Here is a 17,478-nt window from a genome sequence, read left to right on the forward strand (position 1 = left end):
GCACTCCAGCATGCTGGTTTTGGCTGTGGTATGCAGTTGTTTGAGTGCTGCACTTGTACAATAACAGTAAACAGCATTCCGTTCAGATTGGATTAGTTTCTGACAGTAAGTCTTTCTCTCGTCTCTGTTCCTCTCTGTCACAGCGCTGGACTGTGAATGATTTTTGGGTTTGGTTCTGATCCTGCAGATGGACCCAGAGCTGGCAGGAGTTTCTCCACACTCAGTATTACCATCAGGTCAAACAAAACGACCAGAGCTATGAAAGTGTGCCGTGAACAGATGTCTTCACATTTTGTAAGTCACTGTGGATAAGAGGGTGTAGTGAGACCCCTAAAGACTAGCACCACCAAGAGTGAAAGCCCTGAAGACTGGCGCCACCACGAGTGAAAGCCCTAAAGACTAGTGCCACCAAGAGTGAAAGCCCTAAAGATTGGTGCTACTAAGAGTGAAAGGCCTAAAGACTGGTGTTAGCATGAGTAAGGAGTGAAAGCCCTAAAGACTGGCATTAGCAAACATAAAAGCCCTAAAAACTGGCCTTACCAAGAGTGAAAGCCCTAAAGACTGGGGCTACCAAGAGGGAAAGCTTTAAAGACTGGCGCTACCATTAGTAAGATCCCTAAAGACTAGTGCTACCAAGAGTGAAGGCCCCGAAGACTGACACTACCATGAGTAAGTGCTCTAATGACGGTGTCAGTGCCAGTTTTTCAGGCTGTTGCTCTTGATAGTGTAAGTGTTCAGGGTTCTCTCTCTTTGTAGTGCCAGTCGTTAGGGCTCTTACATTTGGTAGTGTCAGTCATTATGGCTTTTACTCTTGGCATTGCCAGTCTTTACACACTTGATTGTGCCAGTCTTTAAGGTCTTGATGAGGGTACTCTTTAGGGTTTTTACTACTGGTAGTGCCAGTATTTGGGGCTCCTCCATCTTGGTAATGTACATCTTTAGGGTTTTCCCTCTTGGTGGTGCCACTCTTTGGGGCCCTCTGCGGTGTGGCTGTCTTTAGGGCTTGTATTGTTGGTAGTTCTGGCCTTTAGGGCTTTTGCTGTTGGTAACCCAAGCCTTTAGGACTCCATGCTCAAAGCTGTGGAACTTTGTAAAGTCAGACAGAAATGGTGGATGTGATAATTGATTGTATTATGACTGTATGAAATTGAACCCAAATAAAGGAGTAAATGTGTTTGTTTCCCACAGTGAAGTATATCCGGGAGGTGTCCCCCCTGTTTAAAAAGCCCTCCATGCTGGCCGAGCTGCCCTGGGATGGCCTCTGGTCTCCGTCCTCCAACTTCACCAACACTGAGGAATCCCCAAAACACGGTGGCAGCAAAGACAGGAAGGTCATTCCTCTCAAAATGAGCTTCATCTGCAGGAACCTCACCATGCCTGACCTGGAGAGCAGGTAAGGAGGGGGTGGGGTGCGTTCAGCCACCATGAGCCAAATAGTTGAATGACCTTGATGGCTGAAAACGTTGGTACAGTATTTGTTCTTTGTGGCTGGAGATAAAGTCCCAAAGTGGTGGAACGTGGTGCTTAGTTTGCTTTCACTGATCATCTTGAGGGGCACAGAACATGTTTACATTATTAATTTCCTACAGTGATCAGCTGTTTACAGCCATGTTAACAAGATTCCGCTGATATGCTGTGTTATGTCTGTGGTAGTCAGTGTTTAATAGAAAGTTCTTGAAACTGCTAATGAGTTTGATGTGTTCATGTAACACACACGTTGGGATTCAAGGCCAGTAAAAATTCTTATTTCTGTAAATAAATCAAAACCTCATAGCTGGTGCATCTCAAGTGTGTTTGAAGTGGATCATTTGAAATGGTCACTCAGAAATCAGGGGGTAAATTCAGTCTTCTCATAAAGTGGTAGTTCTGTTAGAAATCAAATTTACACAACTTCTCCTCTGAGCCAAGACATGATTTGTTAGGCTAACGAGGTGTGGAACCAAGAATCCACCAATTAGCATCATGCAAAGCACATATAACCAAATGTGGACGAAAGTATATTAGCACATAGATAAAACAGTTACAGTGCTTTCGTTCACTGTCAGCATCAGAACCCACGCTGTCAAGTCTATTAGAGATCACTGAACAACTCCACATTTGGACATTATGCTAAGATAAGATAATCCTTTATTAGTCCCGCTGCAGGGAAATTCACTGTGCTGCAGCAGCAAAGGGAGAGCAAGACCCTCAAGTAGAAACAAAGTAATTAACCTTATTAATTAGCTAACACAGTTACAGTTTGTTACTTATACTGTATAGACAATCAGGCATAACATTATGACCACTGCCTGACCACTATGACCCTGTTTCTACCCTCATTGTCCATTTTACTTACTATATAGGTGCACTTTGTAGTTCTACAGTTACAGACTGTAGTCCATCTGTTTCTCTCATACTTTGTTACCCCCTTTTACCCTGTTCTTCAGTGGTCAGGACCCCCATGGACCCTCACAGAGCAGGTACTATTTAGGTAGTGGATCATTCTCAGCACTGCAGTAACACTGACGTGGTGGTGGTGTGTTAGTGTGTGTTGTGCTGGTGCGAGTGGATCAGACACAGCAGTGCTGCTGGAGTTTTTAAACACTGTCCACTCACTGTCCACTCTATTAGACACTCCTACCTTGTCGGTCCACCTTGTAGATGTAAAGTCAGAGACGATAGCTCATCTGCTGCTGCACAGTTTGTGTTGGTCATCCTCTAGTCCTTCATCAGTGGTCACAGGATGGTGCCCACAGGACGCTGTCGGCTGGATATTTTTGGTTGGTGGATTCTCAGTCCAGCAGTGACACTGAGACTCAATAAACAAAAAAAAATTCTAAAATGATGTATGTTTACACGTTCTGTGTTTGAGTACAGGTTGTTGGAGCTTCACTCTCCTGACGGTCAGCACACTGTGGTTCTGCGCTGTAAGGACGGACCCACTGCCCATTCCTGGTTCACCGCCATACACGCCAACATTGCCGCCCTGCTGCCTCAAACGCTCACTCACATCAACGCCTACCTGAGCTCAGCCAGCTCCAACACACATACACAGCTGAAACACATCGGCTGGCTGGCAGAACAGGTACACGCACAGTGAGACTGACTGGCCAGTGGAGTGAAAAAAAATCATCACAGTATTCATAGAGTGGCCATTTTATCAGAAACACCTACTGCACTTTGCAACACTGATCTGATGCAGCTGCTCAGCCGTGGTAACCCATTTCATTAAGATCCTGACACACCGCTCTTGTGCTGATGTTGCTTCCAGAGGCAGTTTGGAACTGAGTGATGCAGCAGAGGACGGGAGATTTTTACAGACTTCAGCACAGATTGTTGCTCCATTTCACAGTAATAGCACTTAAAGTTGGCAGGGGCAGCTCTAGCAGCACAGACATTTCACAGAATGAGTTGTGAGTCAACAGAGGAGGCATCCCATGAGTTTAAAGTCACTGAGCTCTTTAGTATGAACCTTCAATGCCAGTGTTTTTCCATAGCAGGGTCCGGCAACATGCGGCTCTTTTACTGCCCTGTTGAGGTTCCACAGCAGAATTAGATTAGTATTAATTAAGCTCTACTGTACGTTCAAAACAGTTTAACAGTAAATGGTCTTAAACACTGGAGTTAATGTAGAACTGCTAATTCACCCTTTCAGATCAGCGCAGACTGCTGGTCACCATAGCAACACCGACAACAGTCTCGCCCAGCTAGTAGCTAACGAAACGGCAAAGTGAGAGATTTGAGACGAACATCGATAATTTTGAGACGAATGGACCGATTTGTGTTTATAATCACTCCAGCAGGTTTCCTGATGTGTTTAATCTGCAACAAGAAGCAAACACTAAAAATTTGCAGTTACAGTTTCTTGTTTTCTAGCTTCTTGTTTGAATTTTCCTGTTCCACCTTAGATGGTGCCTGAGGCGCCAGCATGTAACTGCTACACCATTTAAGGTGGTTGGTTGGTTGCCTTCTACACTGTAGACTGGGGTTCAATCCCCACCTGGGTAAACACCCTACACTATACCAATAAGGGTCCTTGGGCAAGACTCCTAACACCGCCTTGGCCTGCCTGTGTAAAATGATCAAATTGTAAGTCGCTCTGGATAAGAGCGTCAGCCAAATGCCATAAATGTAAATGTAAGGTGGAACGGGAGAATTCAACCAAGAACCTGTTCAATAAGAAGCTGATTCGGCCTCATAAAAAGTCAAACGTTGAGAGACGTTTTGCAGAAATTTCTATTTTTGCGGTAGTTTCCTGCCAGAGATGCGAGGAAAGTGGCTATAGCTAAAAAAGCTGAAAATCAGAGCAAAGTGAGTCTGTATTATTGGTTCACCGTTACGAGTTAATCAGCACACACTGAGACACACTTTCAGCCAAGATGGTAAAATGGACATTAAATGTTGAGGCTCCTAAGGTGGTTTGATTTATGTTGAAAGGACAAAACGGCACTTCACAACATTTGGGTTGCGACTCCTGATCTATGAGGCTGCAAGGCTGTGCTTGATTTTATACACCTGTTAGTAACAAGTGTGGCTGAAACACCTGGACTCGGTATTTTAAGATTAAGTGATCCGTATTAGTCCCACAACGGGGAAATTTCACCTCTGCATTTAACCCATCCGTGCAGTGAAACACCACATACACACTAGTGGGCACACACACTCGGGGGCAGTGAGCACACTTGCCCGGAGCGGTGGGCAGCCCTATTCACAGCGCCCAGGGAGCAGTTGGAGGTTAGGTGTCTTGCTCAAGGATGTACTGTCATGTACTCTTGGCTTTGGGGATCGAACCACCGACCTTCCGGTCACAGGGCCGGTTCCCTAACCTCCAGCCCACAGCTGCCCCAGAGGGACATCAGTGGACTGTAACACATACTAAACATACAGCGTGTGAAGTTGGGTGCGCATCACTGCACTCTCAGTGTGGTATCATGGCACTTATTGATCATTATCAGCACATTAACACTCCTCTGGGCCGTTCTCAGCACAGCAGTGACAGTGAGTCGGTAGTGATTGCGGTGCTGCTGCTGGAGTATCTGCAGTGTGTTTGTTGGTACAGAGTGTGTAGTATGTTCTAAAGTGGGCACAGGAAAGTGGGGGTGCAGGAAACAAACTGCTTACAAACTGGAAACCACAGGAAACAGGCTTTGCGTTAACTACTTCCTGTGGTCCCACCAATCAGAGCGCAGCCCCTCCATGCTTCACGCTGATGAAAGTGCGATACAGTGTGACCTCTCACACGTTCCACGTTCACGCCAGTGCTGATGTTTATTAATATGTGTTTAGATCCCTCTGGATGCTGGGCGGCTCCAGTACAGACCCGTCGTCATGGCGATAACGGAGAAGGATATCCTGCTGTTTGACTCAGTGCCCTGGACACGAGAGGCCTGGAACACACCGCTGCTCACACACCCTCTACTCGCAACCAGGTACACACACACACACTTTCTCACACACACACACACAAATACAATTTCTCACACACACACTCACACACACACACACACCCTCTACTCACAACCAGGTACACACATATTCATATACAGACACACACACACACTTATACACACACACACACACACACACAGAGAAAGAGAGACTCATACAGCTGAGGCTGTGGTGATGAACAGTGATAATGAACATAAAAGACTGAATTAACTAAAGTCCTGCTGGAGATGGATTAGTTTAATCTGAGGAGGTGCTGTAATCTGAGTGATCACTAGGTTTGTGATTTTAATCCCGTGTGAATCTGCCATGTCTGTAGTTTTTACAGTCTGCTCAGTAATAATTCCAGGGTGACTTGTCCTCTTTAATTCTCCAAACTCTCCAAACAGCAGTCCTGCTCCAATCAGCATCTCAGTAGCATAATAAACCCAGCTAATAGAAAACGGACGAGGCTGAAGCCGTTTTTTTAGTTTTTCCCATTGCATCTTGAATGATGCCGCAGTTGCATTCGGGCATTCAAATCAAGGATCTCTGACTATGAGTCTGGTTTGTAAAGATTGTGGATATTAAAAAATTAAAAATACACAACAATGAAACTGGGAAAAAAATATTAAAATAAAATTTTAAAAATATTATTTGTTTTCCATCCATCCATTCATCCATCCATCATCTTCCGCTTCTCCGGGGTTCGGGTCGCGGGGGCAGCATCTTAAGCAATGAGGCCCAGACCCCCTTTCCCCAGCCACTTACACTAGCTCTCCGGGGGGGATTCTGAGGCGCTCCCAGGCCAGCTGGGTAATATAATCATGTCAGCGTGTCCTGGGTCTACCCCGGGGTCTCCTCCCTGGTGGACTTGCCTGTGACACCTCACGAGGGAGGCGTCCAAGAGGCATCCTAACCAGATGCCCGAACCACCTCAACTGGCTTCTCTCGACGTAAAGAAGCAGCGGCTCTACTCTGCGTCCCTCCCGGATGACCGAACTTCTTACCCTATCTCTAAGGGAGAGTCCAGACACCCTGTGGAGGAAACTCATTTCGGCCGCTTGTATTCGCGATCTTATTCTTTCGGTCATTACCCAAAGCTCATGACCATAGGTGAGGGTGGGAACGTAGATCGACCGGTAAATCGAGAGCTTTGCCTTGTGGCTCAGCTCTTTCTTTACCACAACAGACCGGTAAAGAGCCCGCATCACTGCTGACCCAGCACCAATCCGCCTGTCAATCTCCCGCTCCCTTGTACCATCACTCGTGAACAAGACCCCGAGATACTTAAACTCCTCCACTTGAGGCAAGAGCTTATCCCCGACCCAGAGAGGGCTCTCCACCCTTTTCCGCCTGAGAACCATGGTCTCGGATTTAGAGGTACTGATTCTCATCCCCACACTCGGCTGCAAACCGATCCAGCGAAAGCTGAAGTTCGCGGCCTGATGTCCCCAATAGGACCACATCATCTGCAAACAGCAGTGATGTGACCCTGAGGTCAGCCCTGACGGAGTCCAACTCTCACTGGGAACGAGTCTGACTTACTGCCGGCCATGCGAACCAAACTCCTGCATTGTTTGTACAGGGCCTGAATGGCTCGTAGCAAAGAGCCATGTACCCCGTACTCCCGAAGCACCTCCCACAGAATACCCCGGGGGACACAGTCCTTCTCCAAATCCACAAAGCACATGTGGACTGGTTGGGCAAACACCCATGAGCCCTCTAGGATCCTGGAGAGGGTGAAGAGCTGGTCCAGTGTTCCACGACCCAGACGGAACCCGACCTGCTCCTCCTGAATCCGAGGTTTGACTATAAGCCAGACTCTCTTCTCCAGTATCCCTGCATAGACCTTACCAGGGAGGCTGAGGAGTGTGATTCCCCTGTAGTTGGAACACACCCTCCGGTCCACCTTGTTAAAAAGAGGCACCACCACCCCAGTCTGCCAATCCAGTGGCACCGCCCCTGATGTCCACGCACTGTTGAAAAGGCGTGTCATCCAAGACAGCCCCACAACATCCAGAGCCTTGAGGGACACGGGACGGATCTCATCCACCCCTGGAGCCTTGCCACCAAGGAGCTTTTTAACTACCTTAATGACTTCGGCCTCAGTAATGGACGAGCCTATTCCCGTGTCTCCAGACTCTGCCTCCTCACTGGAGCACGTGTCGGTGGGATTGAGAAGGTCCTCAAAGTATTCCTTCCACCGCCCAATGACGTCAGTATTCAGCAACACACCATCTTCACTATATACAGTGCTAGTGGCACACTGCTTTCCCCTTCTGAGTCGCCTGAGGGTTTGCCAGAATCTTTTCGGAGCCGACTTAAAGTCACTTTCCAAGGCCTCACCAAACTCCTCCCAGACCCGGGTTTTTGTCTTAGCGACGACTGAAATCGCAGATCGCTTGGCCTGTCGATACCTGTAAGCTGCCTCTGGTGTCCCACAGGCCAACCGGTGCCCGGTAGGACTCCTTCTTCAGCTTGACGGCGTCTCTCACCTGAGGTGTCCACCACCGGGTTCAAGGATTACCGCCCCGACAGGCACCAACTACCTTGCGGCTACAGCTACAGTCAGCCGCTTCAACAATGGAGGAGCGGAACATGGCCCATTCTGAGTCAATGTCCCCCACCTCCCCCGATATCTGGTCAAAGTTCTGACGGAGGTGTGAGTTGAAGATCAATCTGACAGGTTCTTCTGCCAGACGTTCCCAGCAAATTTTTGGTTTGGGTTTGCCCGGTCTGAACGGCATCTTCCCCCACCATTTGTTTTTATTATTTGAATAATTGTGGAAATGATTATTGATAATGCTGTAATGATATAACATGAAACAATATTAAAAAGTAATATAAAAGTAATAGTTATAATATTAATATTAATAATAATAATAATAATCGTGTTTAATGTGTCTGTCCATCTGCAGGTTGGTCCACTCTGGCAGCAGTCGCAGTTCTCCCTCATTAGGAGCTGATCTGGTGTTCTCCACGCGTTCAGGTACCAGTCGTGGGGTGGAGTCGCACGTGTTTCGGGTGGAGACGCACTGGGACCTGTCGTCATGGACGCGGGCGCTGGTGCAGGGGGCGCACGCTGCGGCCGAAATCATCAAGGAGGTGTCCATAGGTGTGTGTGTGAGTGTGTGTGTGTTCTGAGTCCCTGAATCGCACTACAAAGCTTTAGTAGCATCTTTAGGACTTTCAGTCCATCTGATCTCATTATAATCACAGCATTAAAAACTCAGAAGCTCATATGGGCTCTGAGTCCACAGACGCCTGGACTCCTCTCTGAAATGAGAGCGATGTGATGAGCACAGTGTGATGTCTGATCATTACAGCTCAGTAAGGGCAGAGCAGATGTTTTACAGTGTTCTGCAGTGGAACAGGGCATTTGAGCTGAAGGCTGCAGTGAAACTGAAGGGATAGCATTGTGACTCAGAGAAACTGCTAGAAGAGGAAGAGGCCAGTCTGGGTTTCTCTCTCTCTGTGGTGGACAATGCTGGCAGCAGAACAGACTGGAAATGTTCCTCAACTCAGCGAGTCGGTTCCAACCACTGCGCTCCCTCCAACCCTGCCCGCCCCCACACACCCACAAGCCCCCCCCCCCACCAGCTCCCAGGTTACGACTGTAGCTGAGCTGTAGCGTACAGACACAGTCAGTCTGCCAGGATTCATAGCTTTATTGATTCCTTTATACAAATATTTATATTTTCATCTGTCTGTCTGTATGTTTATGTATCTGTTTGTCTATCTGTCTGCATATCTATGTGCCTTGTCTACTAGTGTATTTGTCTGTCTTTCAAGAAAACAACTATAAGGATGAACTGATGACTGATTAGAAATTTGGTTTGATCAGGTTCTGAGTTGTGTGTTGTATGTGTTGTGTATATATTGTGCTACGTGTTGTGTGTTGTTGCGTTTTGCGTATATTGTGTTTTATTTTGTGTTGTGCCCTGTGGTGCTCAGTCATGTCACTGCTCTCTGTAGAATGCGTGTTGTGTGTTGTTGCGTGTTGTGATCCCACAGTGCTCAGTGATGTCTCTGCTCTCTGTAGGATGTGTGTTGTTGCGTGTTGTGATCCCACGGTGCTCAGTGATGTCTCTGCTCTCTGTAGGATACGTGTTGCGTGTTGTGATCCCACAGGGCTCAGTGCTGTCTCTGTTCTCTGTAGGATACGTGTTGCGTGTTGTGATCCCGCAGTGCTCAGTGATGACTCTGTAGGATGTGTGTTGAGTGTTGTGATGCCGTAGTGCTCAGTGATGACTCTGTAGGATACGTGTTGCGTGTTGTGATCCCGCAGTGCTCAGTGATGACTCTGTAGGATATGTGTTGCGTGTTGTGATCCCGCAGTGCTCAGTGATGACTCTGTAGGATACGTGTTGCGTGTTGTGATCCCACAGTGCTCAGTGATGACTCTGTAGGATGTGTGTTGTGATCCTGCAGTGCTCACCAATGTCTCTGATCTCTGTAGAATGCGTGTTGCGTGTTGTAATCCCACAGTGCTCAGTATTGCCTCTGTTGGATGTGTATTGCGTGTTGTTGCGTGTTGTGATCCCACAGTGCTCAGTGATGTCTTTGCTCTTGGTAGGATGCGTGTTGCGTGTTGTTGCGTGTTGTGATCCCACAGTGCTCAGTGATGTCTCTGCTCTTTGTAGGATGCGTGTTGCGTGTTGTGATCCCGCGGTGCTCAGTGATGTCTCTGCTCTCTGTAGGATGTGTGTTGTGTTGTGATCCTGCAGTGCTCATTGATGTCTCTGCTCTTTGTAGGATGCGTGTTGTATGTTGTTGTGTGTTGTGATCCCGTGGTGCTCAGTGATGTCTCTGCTCTCTGAAGGATATGTGTTGAGTGTTGTTGCATGTTGTGATCCCGCAGTGCTCAGTGATGACTCTGTAGAATGTGTGTTGCGTGTTGTTGTGTGTTGTGATCCTGCGGTGCTCAGTGATGTCTCTGCTCTCTGTAGGATACGTGTTGAGTGTTGTGATCCCACAGTGCTCAGTGATGACTCTGTAGGATGTGTGTTGCGTGTTGTGATCCCACAGAGCTCAGTGATGACTCTGTAGGATGTGTGTTGCGTGCTGTTGCGTGTTGTGAACCCGCAGTGCTCAGTGATGACTCTGTAGGATGTGTGTTCCGTGTTGTTGCATGTTGTGATCCTGCGTTGCTCAGTGTTGTCTCTGCTATCTGTAGGATGCGTGTTGTTGCGTGTTGTGGTCCCGTGGTGCTCAGTGATGTCTCTGCTCTCTGTAGGATGCGTGTTGAACAGGCAGGACGTGCGTTTGATCCTGCACTACGATCGTGGCTTCACGGTGCTGAGGGACCACGGCGAGCCTGTGGGGGGCGCTCTGCTCTTCCACTACCCCTTCGAAAAGCTGAAGATGTCTGCAGATGACGGCATGCGAAACCTCTACCTGGACTTTGGAGGTCCGGAGGGAGAACTGGTACAGTAGCCGAATATCATTTACAGGCAGTAAATGCTTTAAAGTGATAGTTTGGTGAAACTTTCCCCCCTTTAGGGACCTTTTCAGCCTTTTGTGCTTTGCTCACCGCTGGGTTTGAGTGCTGCTGCACATGCTCAGTGTAGATTAGCAGCATTTTAAAAACGCCTCAGATTTTTGAGTTTTCTACTTATTTTTTGGTCAAAAAATTGTTGCAATTCCTAATCATAGAGCCTAGCCTAGCAACTGCCCATCAACACCTTAACAACCACCTGGGATATCATAAAATCAACCAAGCAGAACTCTAGCCACCACTTAAAACACTATAGGACCCACCTCTCAGTACAATGCCGAGAACTTACAGCTGCCTATCAATGCCCTAGTGACCACCTGGAATACACACTGCAATTTCATAACAACACTTGAACTATTTGGAATACCACAGAAACCACAAGCAACATCCCTGCAGCCACTATATCAGCTGCTTAGTAACATCCTAGTGACCATCTAAGGTACAATAGCAACTAGATAGCAACACCTTAGCAACCACTTGAATTAAGGTAGCAACCACCAAAAATACCGTATCAACCACTCAGCAATACCTTAGCAACCACCTTAGGTAACAGCTGACTAGCAGTCAGCTGGAGTACCACAGCAACTACGTAGCAGCTCCATTCCAGTCCCCTAGCAAAGACTGAAATACCATTAGTAGCACCGTAGCAGCAACCTGAGACACCGAAGCAACTGCATAGCAACCACCTGGGACACTGTGCCTGCCACCATAGCAACCACCTTAAATACCAAAGAAATAGCAGAGCAGTGAAAATAAACTCCTTTAACATAAAATAACCCACTGACTGCTGCATAAACAGCCGTCCAGCACAGTCGCGTCAAAACCAGCCACTGCTTTAACTATTCAGCATTTGTCACTGTGCTTGTCCAGCCAACTTTAACGTTCATCAACTTTTCCTTCTTAGATTTTCTGATTTTTCATTAGTTCTCTGCTTATTATTTTTGTGTTATAATCAGATTTAGTGTTTAATCTGGGAGATTTTTGCTGATACTAATTAATCTTCGGCTCATTTGCTGATACAGTCGCCTGACTGATACATCGGTCTGGCAGCTGTTTACTGCCAAGCGTTTATATGTGTGTGTGTGTGTGTGTGTGTGTGTGTGTGTGTTACAGGTGTTTGATCTGCATTCCAGTCCGAAGCCCGTGGTGTTTGTACTTCACTCGTTCCTGTCAGCCAAACTCACCCGGTTGGGCCTGCTGACGTGAGAGAGAGAGACAGGAGGAGAGAGAGACAGGAGGAGAGAGAGAGAGAGGAGAGAGAGAGGGAGAGAGGAAGAGAGAGAGAGTGAGACAGAGAGAGGGCGAGTTTTCATAAAATATTCCTTTATTATGCTTTTATAGCTCAGCCTTCCATGTAATGGAATATTTTAATGGAATATTTTAATGGATTTACTTCTGTTCCATTTACATACACGTTTTATAACTGTGAGTGTGAGTGTGTGTGTGTGTGTAAGTGTGTGTGCGTGTTGTGGTGTAAGCTTGTGCTCTTACAGTTGTGAGAAAGTTTGTGAACCCTTTCGAATGATCTGATCATAATCAAAGTACAGTGATGGTGTCCGGGACACCCCAGCCAAAAATCTAGCATGTCAGAATTTTGTGTTTTCCAGTGTGGCGTCTCCTGCTGCTCCTTGACGTTGACCAACAGGCTGTCAGAACACTGTCTGTAAACACGAAGATTTAAGGTGGAACAAAGAAACAGGAAAGGTTCTCTGAGCTGCGGCAGCAGAACCCCTCGAAGGAGAACCCTGACAGAGTCCAGAAACCATCAGCATCACACGGCACTTCTGATTGACAGATTATTGACCCACCTTCCTGGCGACTTACGAACGCGCAAAAGTACGTGAACAATGATCGGTCAGAACCAAACTTGTGGTGTTGCGAGTCTCAAGACTGAGAAGCGGTGCAGATTTATGGCACATAAGGATAAAAATATCCCGGCATTACATGAGCTTCACCCTGACCAATCACTGGGCTGATGTGACTTGCCCCGCCCCCTGCTTTAACAGAACCAGGCTCACTCTTGTAGTCTTGTGTATGGTTCTACATAACACAGTGTTTTTCAGTTGTTACAAGCTTGACATTGTAATGATAGTAGGACCCTTTTTGTTACTCTATAGGACCATTTTCAAAAAGGTTTAATATAGAAGCATCTACAGCACTTTCTTTATCAGTCTGAAGAACCCTGTAATCATGCAGTGTTCTTTGTGTTCATGGTTCTATATAGAACCATTTTCTTTACTAAAGAACCCTTGAGGAACCATCAGTAAGCGTGTACTGCACTCTTCCATCTCACATGCACAGTGCTGTGTGGGCGGTCACTGTCTTCGTCTTATAGGGGAGGCGAAACAAAACGTGGGGAGGGCGACGTTTTCACAAGGCGGGGCTAAACACGACCAAACTGGCTATGAGGAAAAACAGAGGAGAACAAACAACGGAACATAAGTGTGCTGCTATATTAATGTTTAAACTGTCGCATACAGAACCTTTAAAGCAAGAAAGCTGCATAGCAGGCTGGTCGTGTTGGACAGAGAGAGACGTCATTCAAGTGTGCTCATTAGAATATTAGGCCACTCCCAGGCAGTTCTTTTGTTTTGTCTTTCTGTGTGTTTGAAATCAGCGCTGCCATTTATTATGCAAATGTATGCTGAAGGGTTCACAAATTTTTTCACAAGCGTGATGCCTAAAGCATGTACAGTTCTCACACACACACACTCTCTCCAGGTTTCTGCTTCAGGAGGACCACATGTGCCTTTATGTATCGAGTCAAACAAAAGCTTTTTAATCATTTTTCTGTCTTTGTATTTGTGTTTGAACTCGTAGGAAAGCTTTGCTGAATATGCAGAACTGTAGTATTATGCTCATTTCATATTCCTGTGTGTGTGTGTGTGTGTGTGTGTGTGTGTGTGTGTGTGTGTGTGTGTCTCATTCCGCCGTTCCTGTCTGTGTGTCCTGCATGACTCAGACTGTTACTGTGCGGTTCTGCATGGAAACTAATGCTCCATATACTCTCACTGGCTTTGACATGTTACTCCCCTTCAGCCCCTTTTGTGTTTGTGTGTTTACGTGTAAAAGAAGAGCAGAAATCACGAAGTGGTCCATTTGATGACATTCCAGACATTCAGTGTTTGTTTTTCTGACATTCCGCTGTTGCAGGGCTGAAAGGCTAAAGCTGGAACGCTGTGTTGAGTTCTAAACAGGGCTGAACGTCTGTGAAGGTGTTTCTTTGTAAGCACCGCACTGTTAGAGTAGCCTGTGTTCTCCCTTACTGGGCTTCGGCATCAGCGCAGAGTTTGTCTGCAGCTGAAACAGATTTATATATTTAAAAAAATTAAAGGCAAAGTAAAAATCAGAAAGAGCCAGTAAGATTCGGTTTTCAGCTTGAATGTGCTGTTCCACCTTAAATGGTGCAGCACTTATAATCTAGAGCCTGAATACACTTGGCTCAAATGTGTTAGTGTTCCTGTTGGGCAGCTTGTTTTTGGGATTCTCCACTCCACCTTAAGTAGTGCTGCAGTGCACTATGTATGGAGTAAAGGTGCTGTCTTACTAGAATTCTCCACTCCACCTTAGATGGTGCAGCAGGGTTTTTTAAGGTGGGACAGAGAATTCCAAGAAGAAACTGCCTAATAGTCTTAGGTATTATAAATGTAACTGTTACACCATTTAAGGTGGAGTGAAGAATTCCAATAAGACAGCTCCTTTACTACCTACACAGTGCACTGCTGCACCATTTAAGGTGGAACATAGAATTCCAATAAGAAGCTGCTGAACAGCCTCAGGCTCGAGAATGTAACTGCTGCACCATTTAAGGTGGAATGGAGAATTCCGATATTAAGCTGCCGAATAGGACGCTGACTTTGCTATCTTGATGATTTAGGCATGCAGTTAGCATCATTTAGAACAATAAAACCATGTGCATGCTTTAATGGTTCCTTGCGTGGAGAAACTGTTCTTCACACAGATGGAGAATGTGTTGTGTATGGTTCTATCTAGAACCTTTTCAGAAATGGTTCCATATAGTATCTAAAAGTGTTCTTCATTGCTACAAGCTTGACATTGTAACCATAGCAGAACCCTTTTTGTTGCTATATAGAACCGTCTATAATACGTTCTCCATCAGTCTGAAGAACCACTTCACCATGCAAACGACTAAGCTCGAAAGGTTCTGAATATGGTTCTTTATAGTACCAAAAAGTGTTAATGTAACAAGCTTGTCATCGTAACAGTAGAACTCTTTTTGGTTCTACATAGAACCATTTTTAAAATGGTTCTGTATAGAACAATGTACAACAGAGTCAATCTGAAGAACCATTTTACTTCTTATGCATTCAAATATGAAAGGTTCTATTAGCCTATTTGAAAGTGGTTCTGTATATCACCACAAAACAGTTCTGCTAATATTACAAGCTTGACATTGTAACAGCAGAAGAACCCTTATTTAGAACTATATACAACATCTTCATCAATCTGAAGAATCATTTCACCATACAAAGAACCATTTAAGCGTGAAGTCGCTCTGTATAGAACACGTTTCTAAATAGAACCATTCCCTTTACTTAAGAACCTTTGAACCTCTTTTTAATTGTGTAGATCTTTTGCAGGGCCCATTGAGTGGGGCAGTTTGTGTTCTGCTACAGGGGTTCCCAATCCTGGTCCTGGAGATCCCCCACCCTGCAGAGTTCAGCTCCGCCCCCTAATGTAGCACACCTGATCAGGTAATGAAGGTCTTCAGGAACAGCTGACGGTCAGTGCCAGTTGTGTTGGATCAGAGTTCTCCAGGATCAGGATTAAACACCCCATTATACAGATTAGTATCAGTGAGTGCATGTTCACACAGGCTGGCGCTGCCCACCTGTGGCCTGGAGGGCTCAGCCTGATTAAACCACACAGGGCTGTCATTCCGCCGCTGGCCGTGCAGAGGATTCTGCTCTCTATAGGTTCCATGAAATTAAAGAAACCCGCGTTTGTTCTCGCACACCTGCTAATGACCTCACTCATAGTAGTAGATTAGCACCCCCGCCCATGACACCGCATGTGACCCCTGTAGCGGTGACCGATGTTCCAGCACTGCCCGTGCTGGGCTGTTTTTGGTGGCCTTAGCGTTCCGAGCGCATCGTGTTCCTGTAAGTGCTTTTAAAGATGTTTGTGAACTGAAAGCTGTTTGTATGCGTTGTGTGTCTGTGAGAAACAGCGGCCTCTGGTGGCGGAGCTGCGAGTGTGTTAGCAGCAATAAGTCAGTGGAGGACCTTCAGACCAGACTGGGGACAAAACATCACCTGCTCCTCTGTTTCTGCCGCAGCTCCTCCCAATAATTGCTGATATCCTTAAAATATTGAGTTAATGTGAGCTTACCGCTCACATCATGTCACGATGACTTACTGTGTCTAAATAATGACTTTGTCACAACGGTGACTTTCATCTTAAATAATGGTAATAATAACTTTAATTATAATTTTTAATATTATAATTATAACTTATAATAATGAGGTGTTATGTCAAAATAATTGCTTGGTGTTTTCTAATGATTAATTTCTTGAAATGTTTATTATTATTTTTGAAACTCATTTTGATATAGTATCACATGCTTGAGGAATAATGTCATTATTTTGAGATGAAGTCATTAAATTGATTAAATAAGTCACTATTTTGAGATGTTAAGTCATATTTAGATACTACATCATTAATTTGATTAAATACGTCATTATTTTGAGATACTGCTGCCAGAAACAAAACTATAATTTTTCTGGTGTGAAAAGCTCAAAACAGGACAGAACAAACTCCACCTCCTGTGTCTGACAGCAGGTTGTGTTTTCACTTTGACGATTTGTGCCAAAAGACTTTTAATCCGTCTTATTTAATTAAATAATGATCTGTTTTCTTACAAGTTTCACTTCTTATATCTCAAAAAACGGACTCGTCTTGAAATCCGTACGAACTCTGAGCCGAGTAGCTTTGAGAAGCCGTCGCTGTTCCTGTGGCCAAATCAGAGCAGAGAGAGTTGGTCTGTCTGTCCGTCTGCCTGTCTGAGCTGGAGGTTCTTCTTCCTGCAGATTGTTCTTCTCTCTAAACTCTGCGCTCCTACTGCCCCCCCACCCCGCACCCCGCCTCATCACACTCACGCAGACTGTGAATGTACCCCCCCCACCCCCTGCACCATCATCATCAGTTTTATGACTATAATGATTATTTTATAAACTCTTTTAGTTTTTAGCCAAACTGTTTGTAGGGAAACTAGTTTTTTTAGCTAAAAGGTTTTTGCACCAAAGTTTTGTACACGTGGCAGCTTTGCGTTCACACAATCACAGGACCAGAGAGAAACGACATAGAGCAAAATGATAACCATAAACTGCTGCTGCAAAAACTGTTTATATGACCTGTGTTCGTCCTCAAAGCCTGCACTCTTTAAGATATGCAACACACAGCTCTGTTCAGAAAAACTCTCTTTAATATGTAAATAAACATGAATAAAATACTGTCACACTTACATGGCTTCCGTGTTCTGACTCGCACCTCAAATACAGTGACATGTACATTAATGTATGTATATGAGATATATGTAATATATGTGTATGGGG

General features: G+C 45.6%; 1 protein-coding gene across 1 annotated transcript in view; it reads left to right on the plus strand.

Annotated features, from left to right (window-relative positions):
- Window positions 1–17,387, plus strand: part of sntb2 (syntrophin, beta 2) — a 30,969-nt gene extending 13,582 nt beyond the window's left edge. Inside the window, exons 2-7 of the mRNA XM_017717218.2 lie at window positions 1,189–1,393; window positions 2,857–3,064; window positions 5,266–5,408; window positions 8,325–8,521; window positions 10,643–10,833; window positions 12,017–17,387. Coding sequence (XP_017572707.1) covers window positions 1,189–1,393; window positions 2,857–3,064; window positions 5,266–5,408; window positions 8,325–8,521; window positions 10,643–10,833; window positions 12,017–12,109 — 1,037 coding nt within the window. The 3' untranslated portion in view covers window positions 12,110–17,387. The remainder of the gene's footprint in view (window positions 1–1,188; window positions 1,394–2,856; window positions 3,065–5,265; window positions 5,409–8,324; window positions 8,522–10,642; window positions 10,834–12,016) is intronic.
- The last annotated feature ends 91 nt before the right edge of the window (window positions 17,388–17,478 follow it).

Source organism: Pygocentrus nattereri, chromosome 8 (genome assembly GCF_015220715.1).
Source record: "Pygocentrus nattereri isolate fPygNat1 chromosome 8, fPygNat1.pri, whole genome shotgun sequence".
Lineage (NCBI taxonomy): Eukaryota > Metazoa > Chordata > Actinopteri > Characiformes > Serrasalmidae > Pygocentrus > Pygocentrus nattereri.